The sequence below is a fragment of the Mandrillus leucophaeus genome, unplaced genomic scaffold (assembly GCF_000951045.1).
Source record: "Mandrillus leucophaeus isolate KB7577 unplaced genomic scaffold, Mleu.le_1.0 Scaffold83, whole genome shotgun sequence".
NCBI lineage: Eukaryota > Metazoa > Chordata > Mammalia > Primates > Cercopithecidae > Mandrillus > Mandrillus leucophaeus.
Window position 1 is genome coordinate 4,149,789 of NW_012109030.1, and position 16,238 is coordinate 4,166,026.

General features: G+C 48.2%; 1 protein-coding gene across 1 annotated transcript in view; it reads left to right on the top strand.

Annotated features, from left to right (window-relative positions):
- The window catches only part of FRMD4A (FERM domain containing 4A), a 221,993-nt gene that overhangs the window by 144,872 nt on the left and 60,883 nt on the right, over positions 1–16,238 (top strand). The window contains exon 11 of the mRNA XM_011968152.1: positions 13,532–13,608. Within this exon, the coding sequence (XP_011823542.1) occupies positions 13,532–13,608 (77 nt within the window). The remainder of the gene's footprint in view (positions 1–13,531; positions 13,609–16,238) is intronic.

Genomic DNA, 16,238 nt, shown 5'->3' on the forward strand with positions numbered 1-16,238 from the left:
AAGGTTCATCCCTGTTGCAGCACGCATTAGTACTGCATTCCTTTTTTAGGGCTGCATAATATTCCATTGTTCTTTGATGTTTATTTCAGCATTTTCTACACTTGTACAGCAATCACAGACACACAAATGATGCCCCTGACTTCTGTATCTGCAGTCATGCTTTTCCTTCACATACCTGCCCAGCTTTGCCCCTGGTTTCTTTCTGATATTGACTCGATGTCACTTCACCAAGGCCTTCCCTGGCTACCTTGTTAACAATGAGAAACCCTGTCCTATCCTTCCCTGGTTCACATTTGTGCTTCAAACCTGTTATCCTCTAACTTACTGTATGTACCATGTAGTTTTCTTATTTATTTCTTATTTATTTGCCCACCTCTCCCCTTCGTAAGAATGTACAGGATACACTGCTGTATCCTCAGTGCCTGACACAGTGTCGGGTCCATGGTAGATACTCAACACGTGGTTGTTGAATGGATAAAAGTCACCAGAGCAGAATATCTAATCACTTGTTGAGACCCACTGCTAATTTCACAGACTCCTCCGTATGTCTGTGGATAGTGGCCTCACAGATTGATGCATTAAGAACATTACTGGGGCCAGGTGCAGTGGCTCACGCCTGTAATCCCAGCACTTTGGGAGGCTGAGGTAGGCAGATCACCTGAGGTCAGGAGTTTGAGACCAGTCTGGCCAACATGGTGAAACCCCGTCTCTACTAAAAATACAAAAATTAGTTGGACATGGTGGCGGGCACCTGTAGTCTGAGCTACTTGGGAGGCTGAGGCAGGAGAATTGCTTAAACCCAGAAGGCAGAGGTTGCAATGAGCCAAGATCGCCCCACTGTACTGCAGCCTGGGCGACAGAGCGAGACTCTGTCTCAAAAAAGAACATAACTCATCTAAGGAAGGGTTGCAGAGAGCTCCACATAGCGAGCAGGACAGTTGGGAGGAGAATGGAGGAGAGGGACTGACTTTTTAAACAGCTGAGGTTTGCTGATGAAAAAATGAAAAGCATAAAAAAATTGCTCCCATCTGGGCTTTCCTTTGATTTTATTTTTGTCTGTAGCACCAAAAAAACACAGAATAATGAGAATATCATGAGTGAATTGCTGGAGTACTGCAGACCCTTGAATAATTCTGGTTAATCTAGACTTCCTTCTTTCTTCTAAGGATCTGTTCAGTTGGGAAACCCTGCTTGTCGACTTCTAGTAACCTCTTTGTCTTGGCCAGTCCTAACAGCTTGTTTCTGCTGAACCAGCCAATACTTAGGAAGCTGTGTAAGGCTTTTTTTTTTTTTTCCGTTCTTCTTCTTAATGAGTTTGATTCAGAGGGGAAGCCCACGCTGGACTGACCTTCCGGAAAATGTAAACCTGTTTAACACCAAACCTTACACAGCCAGAACGTGCTGTGCCCAACTCTGCCTGCCCGCCTCGGGCTCTGCATCGGCACCTGCAGGTGGGGTTCAAGGGTGTTACAGCCGGGGTCCTACCTGCCCGGGGTCAGGGTCATTCTTGACCGCCTCAAGCAAACAGACAATTTCTAGGCAACGTGATTTGTAAAGATCTGATCTAGGTTGGGAGTAGGCTTCCGGTTTGAGATCATGAACTGCTGGAATCATAGACTTCCCCAGTTCACCTCGGAAGAGCAGAGTTCCAACCGAGCTGCCAGAAAGAAGGGCTACGGCTCCTCGGCTGTGGCTCTTACCATCGTCCCTCCCTGAGCTCACCCTAACTGCCATTTCCCCATTATTGTGTATCGCAGTTTAGAAATGTATCTTTAACAAGATATTTGGGTTTAGCCACTGGAGGTTCCTCACATGGTGAAAATAGCATGGAGTTGAGCAGACAGAGGAGGGCTCAAGTATCACCTCCCACCATATGTCATCTGTGTGACCTTGAGAAGGTGACTTAACCTCTCTGAACTTCAGTTGTCATAATATCTAATATCTCAAAAAGCTCTTCATTCACTTATTCATTCATTCATTCATTCATTCACTCAACAGACAACTATTGAGTGCCTCAATGCCCCCAGGTACATGCTAGGTGCCAGGAAAACATACTCAAGGAAATGTAAGTCTGGTTGAGGAAGACATTAGAGCAAAAAAAAACCATTACAGCGCCAAATGAGCATTGCTTTGGCCAACGTATGTGTATGAATATCTGGGAGAACTGGCCCAGACCAGGGCTGGGAATTTTGGGAGGCTTGGGACAGCCCTGGTGAAAACAAAGTTGTTTAAGGCAGGCTGCGCGGAGTAGAAGCCTCAGCTTCCTCCTCTGCTTCCGCCCCTCCTTTTCCCCGCAATTCAGTCTCCCCAAGTCAATCTGCGCACTGCAGAAGCCCTCTGGGGGAAAGTGCAGAGCTCTGAATAGGACCAGCCCTCCTGGAAAGACAGAAAGTCTAGATCTGAAGTCCTCACTTCTTTCTGGAAGGAGACCTCGCGGAGCAGATACCAAATTCTCCCGCAAGAGGATCCATAGAGAGAAAGGCCCCAGCTGCAGATACCGTGGCCCGGCCGCAGCCCCCTGCATGCCTCAGGTCAAGCTGAGAAGACACGCCCTCCAAGCGGAAGTCCAGGCTGGAGCGGGGCAGGCCCACCGCCTCCCATCTCTGCTGGCTGCTGCCACAATTGCAGAGCAGCTGGCGAGACCGCAAGCCTTCCTTCTCCCAGCAGCAGCCTGACTTGAAAAGCAAACCACAGACCCCTGGCCTGATGCCCACTCACCCGCTTCACTCCCTGGCACCTTCCAACCAGGGGAACCTGGAGCTCACACATGAAGTCACAGCAGCAGGCAATCTGCCTCGCTTCTGGTGCCCACCGAAACCAAGGTCTGCCAGACAGCAGCGCTGGGACCTCTCCCCTCCCCAGCAGGATGGGCCGGCTCTGGAAGCACAAGGTATTCCAAAGTGCAAACAAGCTGCTGTTAAATTATTATTCCCAAAAGCCAAAGCCCTTGCTGGTTTGCTTGCTTGCTTTTTTCTTTCTTTGCCTCACACAGATATCGCTAGGGTAGAGTATTGACTTTTTTTTTTTTCTTTTTGTTATGCGTGATAAAGCACAGTGTTAGTTGTGAGTGTATGCCTGTATTTCCCTGCAGAGCTGGTTGTCAGTCCATTTTCTTCATCCCATCCCCATCTTCCATTCAGTCGGATGACCTCCACAGAGGAAATCCGTATGTCTCTTTGATGCCACATCTCTGGACCAGGCATAAGAGAAATGCCAACTGCCAACCTCCCCGCCACCCCTGGAAAAAAAAAAAAAAAAAACAAGAACAACAGGTTTCTCCCTAAAGCCTGCCCTCCAAAGTAGTCAAAACCTGAGCCGGGCATGGTGGCCCACGCCTGTAATCCCAGCACTTTAGGAGGCCGAGGCAGGCAGATCACCTGAGGTCAGGAGTTCGAGACCAGCCCGGTCAACATAGTAAAACCCCGTCTCTACTAAAAATACAAAAATTAGCCAGGCATAACCCAGCTACTCGGGAGGCTGAGGCAGGAGAATTGCTTGAACCCGGGAAGTAGAGGTTGCTCTGAACCGAGATTATGCCACTGCACTCCAGCCTGGGCAACGGAGCAAGACTCCATCACAAAAATAAAAAAATTTAAAAAGATAACTTTACACCAATCTGGAAAAAGAGGTCTTGGCCAAAGCAGGTGAAATGGCCTACCATCATTTTCTCTCCAGATGTACGAAGTATTTCTCAGATTGATTTATTCCCCTTTGAAGCATCCCAGTGAGGTCTGTCATAGCAGGCATAATTAGCTTTGGCTTTTTTTTCAAGGAAAGACTGGAGCACAGAGAGGTTAAGCCACACATCACTGGGTCACAGTGCTCATTGCTAGAAAAACCAAAGCTAGACTCAGATATTCCAAATCACTGGGCAACCTCAGCCTATCAACCCACTGACCCCAGCCAGTCCCTCGGGGCATGCTGAGCAGGGAAGGAATTACATCAGGGGGCAGAGGATAGGAAAGGAAAAACAAGTCCAGCTTTTCTTGAAAGTATTTACATTCACCAAAGCTTTATGGTAAAGTCTTTCTGCAAGAAAAGGCAAAATACACACAAAGAAAATAATACAGAGAGAGGCCTCTAGGGAGAGGAAATCAAGTCCAATGGTGAAAAACAAAATGGCCTGCGTCTCAATGGGCTTGTTAAGTACTCGTTAACCTCATTCTCTCTTTTCCCCTAGTAATGACTCTTAAGCCAAAGGAAGCTAAGAGGTTTTTGATGGGTTAAAAAGAGGCCATCCATTAAGGGGTCAAGGCCCGGTGCTCTGGGTATCTGTCACCGAATGAACAAAATCAATTTAGAGCTCGCTTGTCTGACAATGAGGAAGACGCAATTGGCCGGAAGAACATCTTGATTCCATTAGGCCCGGCTGCAGAGAAAAATTAGCCATTGTCTGCTGTGCTGGGTGTGTGGCCATCTCTGAAGAAAAGAGATGCCTCTTTCAGTGCAAGCGATGGAGGACATCCTCAGACCCATTTAGGAAGCCAATGATCCGCTGTCCTTGTTTGGGTATTCAGGAGGGCCTGATATGTTCTCATTATAGCCCACTCTGTTCTATATAAGACGGAGTCATCTTACAGTAGGATACTTCTTTCGCAGGGTGAAGGCTTTGAGATTAGAAGTCGTAACAGGAAAATGGTCAAAACTGACTCTGGTCAAGATTGCAGTGGATGGAGGAATTGGCCAATAAGATTAGGAATAAACAACCCCAAAGAGAACACAGTAAACTCCAGCACAAATGAATGAATGGGGGCCCTGGGTCCGGCTTGTGCTTGCACTGTAAACAATCCAATTTGACAGGAAACAGTTTTTGCAATGCTCAACACCATGTGAGTCATCTTTCAAAAAAAATTACACAGACCTGTACTTTGTGCTGATATGTGTTCAAAGTATTCATAACTTATGTTTTACGTTAAGAATAATATTGGCATGTAATTGACAGAGGGGAATGCATACAATCATAGTATTTCTTTTTTTTCTTTTTCTTTTTTTTTTGAGATGGAGTCTCTCTCTGTCACCCAGGCCAGAGGGCAGTGACGCGTCTCAGCTCACTGCAACCTCTGCCTCCCGAATTCGAGCAATTCTGCTGCCTCAGCCTCCTGAATAGCTGGGATTACAGACGCATGCCACCATGTCTTGCTAATTTTTGTATTTTTAATGGAGACGGGGTTTCACCATGTTGGCCAGGTTGGTCTCAAACTCCTGACCTCAGATGATCCACCTGCATCAGCCTCCCAAAGTGCTGGGATTACAGGCATGAGCCACTGCACCAATCTCATATTATTTCTTGAGCACTATGTACCAGCCACCATTTTAAGCATTTAATATATATTAATTCGTTAATACAGCAGCCCTATGAGAAAAGTGCTATTATTCCTGTCATTTCAAATATGAAAAAAACAAAGACACAAATTCAATTGCTAAGAATACACAGCCGGTAAGCAGCAGACAGTATGACGTTGAAAACCATGCTTCTAATCCATGCTCTTCTGTATTGTCTCCCATCGGTAGGAAATGTTTAAATCAAGCTACTTTATTTTTCAATTCCAAAGAATTGCAGCTTGACATTCTCTAGATTTACAATGCTGACCTTCAACCCATGTGCAGAATGTAAGAATGCCCACACGCCCCCTCGTTTTAGAGAGGATGAAGCCCTGATGGAGAGGGCCTTACAAAGTCATAGCTAGAACTGAGGGCTCTTGGCCTCCCACCCAGGGTTCTTGCTCCTAAAAATGAAAATCACAACAATCAGGAGTAAACAACAGTCATGAGTACTGATTATGTGAGACAAAAGCATGAGATATATGTGAATGAGGCAGCCCGGCACTTCTTCTATTTTTTTTATTTTTTATTTTTGAGGCAGAGTCTTGCTCTGTCACCCAGGCTGGAGTGCAGTGGCGCCATCTCCGCTCACTACAACCCCCGCCTCCTGGGTTCAACTGATTCTCCTGCCTCAGCCTCCCAAGTAGCTGGGATTATGGGCATGTGCCACCATGCCCGGCTAATGTTTTGTATTTTTAGTAGAGACGGGGTTTCACCATGTTGGTCAGCCTGGTCTCGAACTTCTGACCTCATGATGGGACGCCCCCCCCCACTCGGCCTCCCCAGGTGCTGGGATTACAGGTGTGAGCCACCACACACGGCACTTCTATAGAGTTTTCAAAGGCTGATACAGAAACCAGAGATGGTTTTAAGCTCCATCATGGATTCCTGTACCATGAATACAAGCTACTTTAGGTATGTCTTGTCTTCCCAAGTAGATTGTAAGCTCCCTACAAATATAAACGTGTATTAAGCACCACGTGTTTCCTCTTGCCTATTAGAACAGGCCAGTACAAAGTAGATGACTACTACATGAATGGTTGGAAAGGGAATGGGAATTTGATGCTCCTAAAACCCAAGGGCCTTGCCTCTGTCTTCTTTTTTTGTAAAAAGTGAAATATACTGAATGCCTATAGAACTGATAGAAAAAAAAAAAACTCTGACACATGATTTCAACCCACTAAAAACATATACCTGGGCTGGGCGCGGTGGCTCACGCCTATAATCCCAGCACTTTGGGAGACTGAGGTGGGTGGATCATCTGAGGTCAGGAGTTCGAGACCAGCCTGGCCAACATGGTGAAACCCCGTCTCTACTAAAAATACAAAAATTAGCCAGGCATGGGGGCGGGCGCCTGTAACCCTAGCTACTCGGGAGGCTGAGGCAGGAGAATCTTTTGAACCCGGGAGGCAGCAGAGGTTGCAGTGAGCCAAGATCATGCCACTGCACTCCAGCCTAGAAGATATAGTGAGACTCAGTCTCCAAAAATATATATATAATATATATTATATATATGTATATATTATAGATGTGTATGTATGTGTATATATATACCTACTTCTGTTCCTTCTTAGAACCAGCTGTGCTCCAATAGCAAAACCTTACCAGGGTGCATGGGATCCAGTCCTCTGAGAGCACAGGCTTGGGGCTTTCTGGGTGCTCTCACATTTTAAATTCCATCTGATTCAGGTTCAGTGACTCCTTTCTTTTGCCCTGCAGCCCTGTAGATGTGTAACAACTCATTTGTATTTACTGAAAATGTAAATCCACCCAAAGATTTGCAAGTGCTAGTCTGCTGTACAAAGTAAAAAGGGCAGAAATGAAATAAGGAAGTGAGTTTTTCAGTTTGTATGTTTCCTTCTGAGCTTGGAGATTCTTCATGTCCATGCTCTATATAAGAAGAATTAGACCTAATTCTTCTTATATAGAGACCCAGAACAAGAAGCTTGAAACAACTTTGTTCTCATTCATTGTCAGAGCTTCATGGTGTGTTAGAAAGAGTCCAGGACCAGAAGTCACAAGATGTGGGTCCCGACATCAATTACTTATTTAACCTCTGCCAATCCCTTAACCTCTCTCTCCTGAGGTTACTTTATCTGTGCAAGGAGGAGGTGGACCAGATGGCTGCTGTGATTCTGTGTAATAGGCCCCCTGGATGAAGCAGGAAGTTACTCATAGGGAGGTCATTAAGAAGCTTGGTGACTCAGCCTCAGGGACAGCGGGGGAAGACAAGGTTCTCCAAAGTCCTGGTCAAGCATCAGAGCCACTAGACGGAGCTTCCTCTCAAGCGTCTATTTCCTCATCGTCCTGGGAGCTCGCCCACTACTCCACATGCAGTCCCAGCTCTCCATAAATGTTGGCTGGGGAGGAAGTCCAGTGGAGCCAAAGCCCCTTCCTCTGCCCCAACCTTCAGCCAAACACAGGATGTGGGAATCCAGCAGGCCAGCTAATAGAAACCAGTAACTCGTCCCTGCTCATTAAGTACTTAGAGAGGACCCTGTTGCGTTCAGGGCTCAAAGGCAATATTTATGACCCACTCTTGTTTGCACTCCGTGGATAATGTTTCCCACCTCCTATTTTCATACATGAAGATACTGAGTCCCAGAACGGGAAAGTGGAGGACCTATGATCGCATTGGGAATCACAGCAAGTCTAGGTCAGAAACTAAGAATCCACATCCAGTATCAGCCAGTCCCAACAACAGGGACAGACATAGTCTCAAGGAAGCCACGTCTTGGTGGTTCCAAGTTTTGTTCCATGTGAGCCAGATCATCCAGGCTGTTTGTTTTGTTTTGTTTTGTTTGAAATGGAGTCTCACTGTGTTACCCAGGCTGGAGTGCAGTGGTAAGATCTCGGCTCACTGCAACCTCTATCTCCTGGGTACAAGCAATTCTCCTGCCTCAGCCTCCCGAGTAGCTAGGATTACAGGCATGTGCCACTACGCCTGGCTAATTTTTAGTAGAGACAGGATTTCGCCATGTTGACAAGGCTGGTCTCGAACTCTTGACCTCGAGTGATTACCCAACATTGGCCTCCCAAAGTATCGAGATTACAGGCGTGAGCCACCACGCCTGGCCCAGGCTGTCCTTCATCACAATTGTTGTTGTGTTTTAGTCTTTGGATGAAAGCTACTGAGTATTGAAGCATTGCTGTATAGAAAACTAGAGGAAGCCAGGACTCCAAGGATAGAAAGAAAGAATACTTGTTATCATTTACCGTATAAAAGGAAAGCCAGGCCATGGTGTAGGATGAAAAAGATTTGCTTTTTTACTTTCTACCTACAGTCATATTGTAGCTCATTTGTAAAAATCATTCCACTTGTAAAGTTAACCATCCATTAGTCAGTAAGAGCTGTTCCCACTAATTGGTGGACTCCTGGGGAAAGCAACATAGTTAGAGGTTAGTGTAATGGCCCAGGTGCCCTTGACTTCTATTTCTGGTTCCTTCACTTACTTGCTGTGTGGCCTTAGGCAGTTTTCCTTAATTTCTCTGGGCCTTGTTTTCCCCAAGAAGTAAATTTCCCACTTACTCTTCTTGAGGGATGCCAAAAGATCAAAGGAACGATGTGTGCAGGGCTTTTTAAAGATGCCTAAATGACGTGCACTAGAAACCCCTTGATTTAATAGGTATGAATTAATACATTCTTTGATTATTGGTAGAACTACGTATTTTAGCTTTTTAATTAGCTCCTTGGGTATAATTGGCCATAGGCATTACTATGGGAAGGGAAGCCGCCCAGCCATCCCGATGATCATTATGGGTGCCTGCTGTGTCTTTAGGCGGAGGGGCAGAGGGAGCTGGCAGCTTTACGTGGTGGGGGGTTATGACGGCTGCACCGAGCTAGCGCAAGCTCGGGAGGCTCCCCTGAGGTGGCGCAGACCATCGGGGCTGCCCCGAAACCAGCTCAGTCAGAGCCTACCTTACTCTGTTTACAAAAGGGAGGCAAGGTGGAGCATCTCCTGTTTGTTGATTTGATTGTAGTGTTCGCTCTGCCGGCCTCAGAGTGAGGTATTTAACGGGGCCTCTAAGCCATGGGCACAAGGACACGTGGGCAGAAATGCCCCAGACCCCATGAATAGCATGATGCGTTTCCAGCCAGCTGCACCCCGGCACTGGGCAAGGGGCAGTGGCTTCCACCCTCCTGGTCCCTCTTGCCTCCATATTCCTGTCGCCAGCTCACCCCCTCCCTCCTGAGTGAAGAGAAAAGGATCAGGCTACTGTTCTGACATGCACACCTCCTCTTCTGTTCCCGGGACCCTTTTGCTTTTGTGTTTAAGAAGGAGTCTTGCTCTGTCGCCCAGGCTGCAGTACAGTAGCGCGATCCTGCCTCACTACAACCTCTGCCTCCCGGGTTCTAGTGATTCTCTTGCCTCAGCCTCCCAAGTAGCTGGGACTGCAGGCGCCCGCCGCTACACCCAGCTAATTTTTGTATTTTTCGCAGAGATGGAGTTTTGCCATGTTGGCCCAGGCTAGTCTTGAACTCCTGACTTCAAGACATCTGCCCGCCTCAGTCTCCCAAAGTGCTGGAATTGCAGGCATAAACCACCATTCCCAGCCTGTTCCTGGACCCTTCTAATGTCTCAATGCAATAATCTGATCCTAAAAACCACCCATCCCTTCACCTCACTCTTACCCTTCCTTCCCAGGATTGCATTTACAAAACAAAAATTCATGCTTAAAGCAAGCATCAGGGGGAATCCATTGTTCTGCACCCTGCTACAAAAATGCATCATCCCGGGGATATGCCTGGGAGCCAGGACTCCATGGTTCACAGCCAAGGGCAGAAGCTGGAGGCAGGGCCTAACCTCAGGCAGCTACAGCAGCTACAGCAGCCACAGTAGCCACAGACAGGGCCATGCAGCAGAGTCCAGATGGTTTTGTTCGGGCCCCTTGGCAGACTCATGGTTCTCCATGCTGAACCGCATCAGGGAGCACTTAAAGCAAAGCTTGGTTTGTGTTTTATTTTGCATGGAATGGGGGAGAGAGGAGTTGCCAGGGAAACAATCCCTCAGAGCATTCTGCTCTGGGGTTCTTCATCAGGCGGGGAGGGGGCTTCCCATGAAAGGCACAGAGGGGTTCTCAAGCATGCTCACACCTGGTTCTGCTTTCTTTCCTTCTCTTGGAGGGCCTGAGGGTCCCACCTCCCGGGCCTGCCCATTAGGCTGGTAGGCACCTTACCCCACAGAGCCTGCCAGGACCAGTACACGCCAGTACCTAAGGCCAGGATCAAGTCCACAAGCAGCAGGGCCCAGTGCAAAATGGAAATGCTGGGCCCCTTGATCAAGCCCATTAGGTGGGTTCAGTGTCCACTGCTCGGGGGATGGGCACACCAAAATCTCACAGATCACCACTAAGGAACTTACTCAACCAAATACCTCCTGTTCCCCAAAAACCTATGGAAATTAATTTTTTAAAAGCATATAGCAACAAAGACAGGAAAGGAGAGGAGAAGGAGAAGGAGAAGGAGGAGGGGGAGGGGGAAGGGGAGGGGAGGAAGGAAACCTATTAGGAATTTCAAGATGTCAACAGCAGAGCATGAAACCAAGCCAAGGACCTTCTGAGCAAAGGGCCCTCAGGTCGCATACCCAGAAGGCCGATCCTGTTCAAGACTTCACTTTGCCTGAGCAAGGCAGGTGCAGGATAGGGGCTGAGGGACCCCCGTGGGATGCAGCCAACAGGACCCTTTCATTGAAGTACCATCCACATCCCTTACTTGAGAGGAAGGGAGAGGCACTGGGAGAAAAATTCTCTGTGTTTAGGGATTTGCAGCACACACATAATTTTTTTAAAACCCAAAAGTCAGGGCTTGGAATCTAAGAAAAGGAAATCTAAGAACAGAATGATTCTGGTTGTTCTGGAGTTACTCTCTTTTAATCTGCCGGGATTTGGGAGAAGTAAGAACATTTGGGATTCATAGTAAGATCTAAGGTCACTTTGTGCCAGTACTGTGCTACGATCTGTGGCTGCTGAGATCTACCTTAGAGCGGTCATTTTTGCCATTTTACAGAGGGGAAAACTGAGGCTAAAGGAAATACTGTAACTTGTGTCGGGTCCAGCAGCTTAGAGCCGGAGTTGGGCACGGTGGCTCACGCCTGTAATCCCAAAATTTTGGGAGGCCAAGACGGGCAGATCACTTGAGGCTAGGAGTTGGAGACCAGCCTGCCCAACATAGCAAAACCCCGTCTCTACTAAAAAATACAAAAATTATCCAGGTGTGGTGGCATACTCCTGTAATCCCAGCCACTCAGAAGGCTGAGGCACAAGAATCACTTGAACCCGAGAGGCAGAGGTTGCAGTGAGCCGAGATCTTGACACCACTCCAGCCTGGGGGACACAGCGAGAGTCTGTCTCAAAAAAAAAAAAAAAGGTAGTGGAGCTTGGATTCAAACAGATGTAGTCAGACCACAAAGCCTGCCCGCCTGACCACTTTGCTGAGTGTACTGCCCCCAGGTTATGAGGCCAAGGTCGTGTAACCTGTTCATTCTGGTATTTTTGTAGCTCTGGCTAAGTTCAGGTAGAATGTGTCTGAATATATAACACCTGGGGACCAGAGAGGAAATTTGGGTGTTTTCATGGATGGATTTATAGTGGCCAAGCATCAGACAGGAGCATGAGACCTGGGTCTGTGTATTTTAGTAATAGACTCCACTAAGGCGCTGTTGAATCTCTGACACAAAGCTATCAGCCAGCACAGGCCTTTGGGCCATTTGCTTTCCTTGCAGTATCTCTCTACCCACCTGGAGTTGATGCTTAACAAGAAAGAAAAATACAATTTCCTTGGGCTTCAGAGTGAAATGCACTCTGAGCCGGGGACAAAAGAGGCAGCTCTGTAATAAGAGAGAATAGATATTCTGCTTCCCAGTATTTACACCGGAAAATAATTGTAAAATTCCAGAGAGTAGATTGTGAAGATAAAAGAATGCGGCTATTCCAGAAGCACTTTTTATTCCAGCTCAGTTTTATTTGGGGTTCTGGGTCCACTGGCCCAACTGCTGACTGGCAGTGTCCCCAGCCCGGGAAGACAGGGTGGGTCGGATACAGGAAATGGCCATCACGTCTCTAAGGTGGACAGAACATGAGCGGGTCAGAGGGTCAGGAGCCTCAGGTCCAAGGACTCTGGGCAAGACCCTGAAAATCACTTAAGTCAGTGGCCAGAGAAAGAGGGGAGTCTAGGGAAGCAGTTCCCCGCAGAAAGACAAGACAAGATTCCTGCTTTACCCCTTCTTTCTGCAAAATAAACAGAAATTCCAAGTATATGGAAGGCGATGCAGTAACCATCAAATATGAATGCAAACGCGTGTGCACACAAGTTGAACCTCCTGTGACATTTCCCAGAGGGTTAAAGTAACTTTCTTTTTCATCCAATGAAAGGAACCCCCTTCCTGCAGCAAGTGGATGCAGCCCTAATTACTTCCAAACATTACAGTCGGCTTCTTAGTTAACGAGCTCACTGGTCCGAAGGAGGAATGACTGCCAGGGCCCCTTCATTCCACTTCTCACCCTCCCTGGCCAAGCCCGAGGGAGAGACTGGCTGCAGCGTCCTTCCGGGCGACAGAACTCTTGGTTTTCTTTGTGCTGCAGCAAGAAGAATGGGCTTGACAGGCTCACACTGTGATCTTGAGTTGCCTGCCCCCGAAATAAGGTCCCAGCCTCCTCCGCCCTTTGCAAGGCTCTTACACATTAGTGAGCAGGAAGTGGAGTCCCGATGGGAGGCTGGGAATTTGAACGCCTTCCCATTTCAGCACTGGAGGGGAGGAAGCTCAGTTCAGCACTCCACGCAGATGGCTACCGCTCCCTCCTGAGCACTCGCTCCTCTCCCCTCACCCGCCGCCTTCCCTGCTGGGTCCCTCTCCCCCGTCTCCACCTCTCCTCCCTCTCCTGGAAGGGAAAAGTCTGCCAAGCTGGGGACTGCCACGACCAAACCAACAAAGGCGGACCAAAGGCGGAGAACTTGAAAAGAACTTGTTTTGTTCCAGTTAAGGAACCTGCAGGAAAATCCACACCCACGTTGCCTGGTTTTGAACTGGAGAGCTGCGAGTGTGTGTGTGTGTGTGTGTGTGTCAGTCAAGCAAGAGGCGGAGGAGGCACAAACCACGGTCTCTGCTTTGATAAGGAGACTGCCAGCTGTGGAAAGTTAACCAGCAGACGGGGGAAGATGGCCCAGGAACCAGCCCCTCCTGAGTTTTAAACTTCGCTGTTTTCTGTCCAGATATTCCAATGGAGACAGTTGGAAAACCTGTACTTCAGAGAAAAGAAGTTTTCCGTGGAAGTTCATGACCCACGCAGGTAAGCTTGAAAAGTCCTTTTCTTGCGGGACGGCGTGGCTCTCGGCCGGGCATGTTATTGATCTTATTATTTTGGGGCTCTCGTTGTTCATGGTCAGTTTGGAGTGGAGCGGGGGCAGTCTCCCGGGGAATGGAGCTCCAATCAGGCAGTGAAACTTTCTTTTGGATTACATGTCTTGATAAATGCGGTGGGTTCGCACGTGTGTGTGTGTGTGTGTAAGTAGCAATCCCTGACCGTCTCATCTGGCCACATGTGTCCCTGGCTCGTGTGTGTGTGTGTGTCAGTGTGTGTGTTTTACTTGCACTGGAGGGAAGCTTTATAGCACTTTGTAACACACACCAGTAAGTCCCCATAGGAAACCTTTGCTACAGAAGAGTCTGAAGAATCGCTCCTTAGAGCTTCTGAAAGTGTTTCAGGCAGGACAGTCCATGCGAAAATGAATCTGTCACCAAAGCAGTTGTGCTACATTGTTTTATTCCAGGAGCTGTAATTTTAGGATGTTAGTATCATGGGTGGATGTGAAAGAAATGAAATTATTTTTCCCTCCACCCAAAATCGTACCCCAGACAGCACCAGGGTTGTAAAAAGTCCCTGTACTCTTAGATGTGAGACAGTGCGGCCCCAGGTTGGAATGCAGGGAGCCCCGAGTGACTGGGGTCTGGGCAGCTTATACCCACTGTTTTCCTCTCTTTTTCTCCCGCTGGACCTAAAGTTATAGGCATCCCAAAAACAGCAGCGTAATTCCCTAAAACCAGGCCTGACAACTAAGAAATCACTTTCTGTGAGGCCAGAAACATTTACAATAAGAAGGTAGCCCCGGGGAGACGAAGAAAACATCAGACTCTACAGAGGAACGAAAGTGGATTTTAGGCGCTGTTGACGCTCCAGCCCTGGGCTTAGAAAGAGGACTTGGCACCAATTCCAGCTCACACATGGCTTCTGACACTCAAAACAAGCCGCGGTACCTCCCCATGAGCTCTGGACAGGAGGGAGACGGGAAGTTACCCCGCCCAGTGCGAGGGCTTGGACCTGTGCAGTAGCCCCTGTTCCTGCAGCCCATGATAACCTGGCAGGAATGAAGCCGTGCTTGCCCTCCAGGGTAATCTCCCTGAAACAGCCACTCCTGTGTAGGGGAAAAGCCTATCTCAGCACCACAGTTACTACAGGAATAGTTAGTGGAGAGCAGCTGAGAGCTTCTGCATCTCTGCAGTCAGGTGAAGATGGTAGCCTTTAACAGAAACATATTTTATCCAGTGTTTCTCAGGGGCCTGCAAGGGGTTTCGTGGCCAGAAGTCCCAGTCCACAGAGCACAGATCCATCTGTGCAGGCCAAGCAGGGCAGGCAGGGAGATTTCAAAAATAATATTCCAGCCAAGAAGAAACTCACTGTTCATTTTTCAGGGGAACTGAATCGGACCATTTTCTTAGGCATATAAGAGCAGGGGAAATTTAAGTACAAAAAGAGTGAAATGAACTTTGCCACAATGGGTCAGATGCAGAAAGGGGATGCTCCAAAGGATAAAAATGGGGGGCTGGGTAATCTAAGGGGCTGAGCGCAGGGAATAGACCCTCCTCCATGCCTGTGCTCTGCTGGAAATTCAGTGAGCAGCCAGGCACCTTGGACAAATCCTTTAACCACGCATGCGTCTATCTGCGTATGTGTGTTCGTGTTCTCTCTGCGTCTGTCACCCTGTCGGTGAGTACTGCTAAATTCTCTTTCCCAAGGCCCAGGGATATAGGAAAGAATCTAGACCTCACATGTGACTCTTCAGTGGGTCTGTCGCCTATTAGACAGCAGTGATCAATGTCATGTTTCTTGCGAAGCTTCTGTGTCCTATTCAGGCGCTGTGTCAGCCGTGGCAGGGAAGGAAGGAAGTCGGAGGCAGGGTCTTCTTCCTTAGCAATCTTCTAGTGTAGCTGAGAAGACAGGCAGAAGAAGGAACTTTTCTGTTGTTGTTGAGACAGGGTCTCATTCTGTCACCCACGCTGGAATGCAGTGGTGCGATCATAGCTCACTGTAGCCTCCACCTCCCAGGCTCAAGCAGTTCTCCCACCTCAGCCTCCCGAGTAGCTGGGACTACAGCCACACACCACCATATCCAGCATTTTTTTTTTTTTTTTTGAGAGACTGGGTCTCACAGTGTTGCCCAGGCTGGTCTCAAACTCCTGAGCTAAAACGATCCTCCCATCTTGGCATCCCAAAGTGCTGGGATTTTGGGCGTGAGCCACTGCCTGGAACCTGCCGAGAAGAAGGAACTCTTGGAATGTCACAAGAAACAAAGGAACCTGCTCTAGAGGACAAGTAGCTAGTATACAGGAGAGGCAGGATTTGAACCTAGGAGGTCTGGCCCGGAGCTCATGCACTTTCTCTACTGTACAGAAGGGCCAGCTATCGTGGGCCATGAAGGGTGAAGGACAGGGTCGCCAGAGGCCTGGCTGGTCAGGAAGGGAGAGGCTTGCCAGGAAGGAGAGGTCTGAGTGGGACCTGGAGGGGTAACTAGGATTAAAGCCACGTGGTGGGCCCTCAGGGTGATATAAATGTCAGGTGGGAGCTTCTCAATTAGGATAAAGAAATGAGGGAGGGTCTGGCTGGAGGAAGGAGCAGATCTGTCTCCTCCCAGGCACACTCGC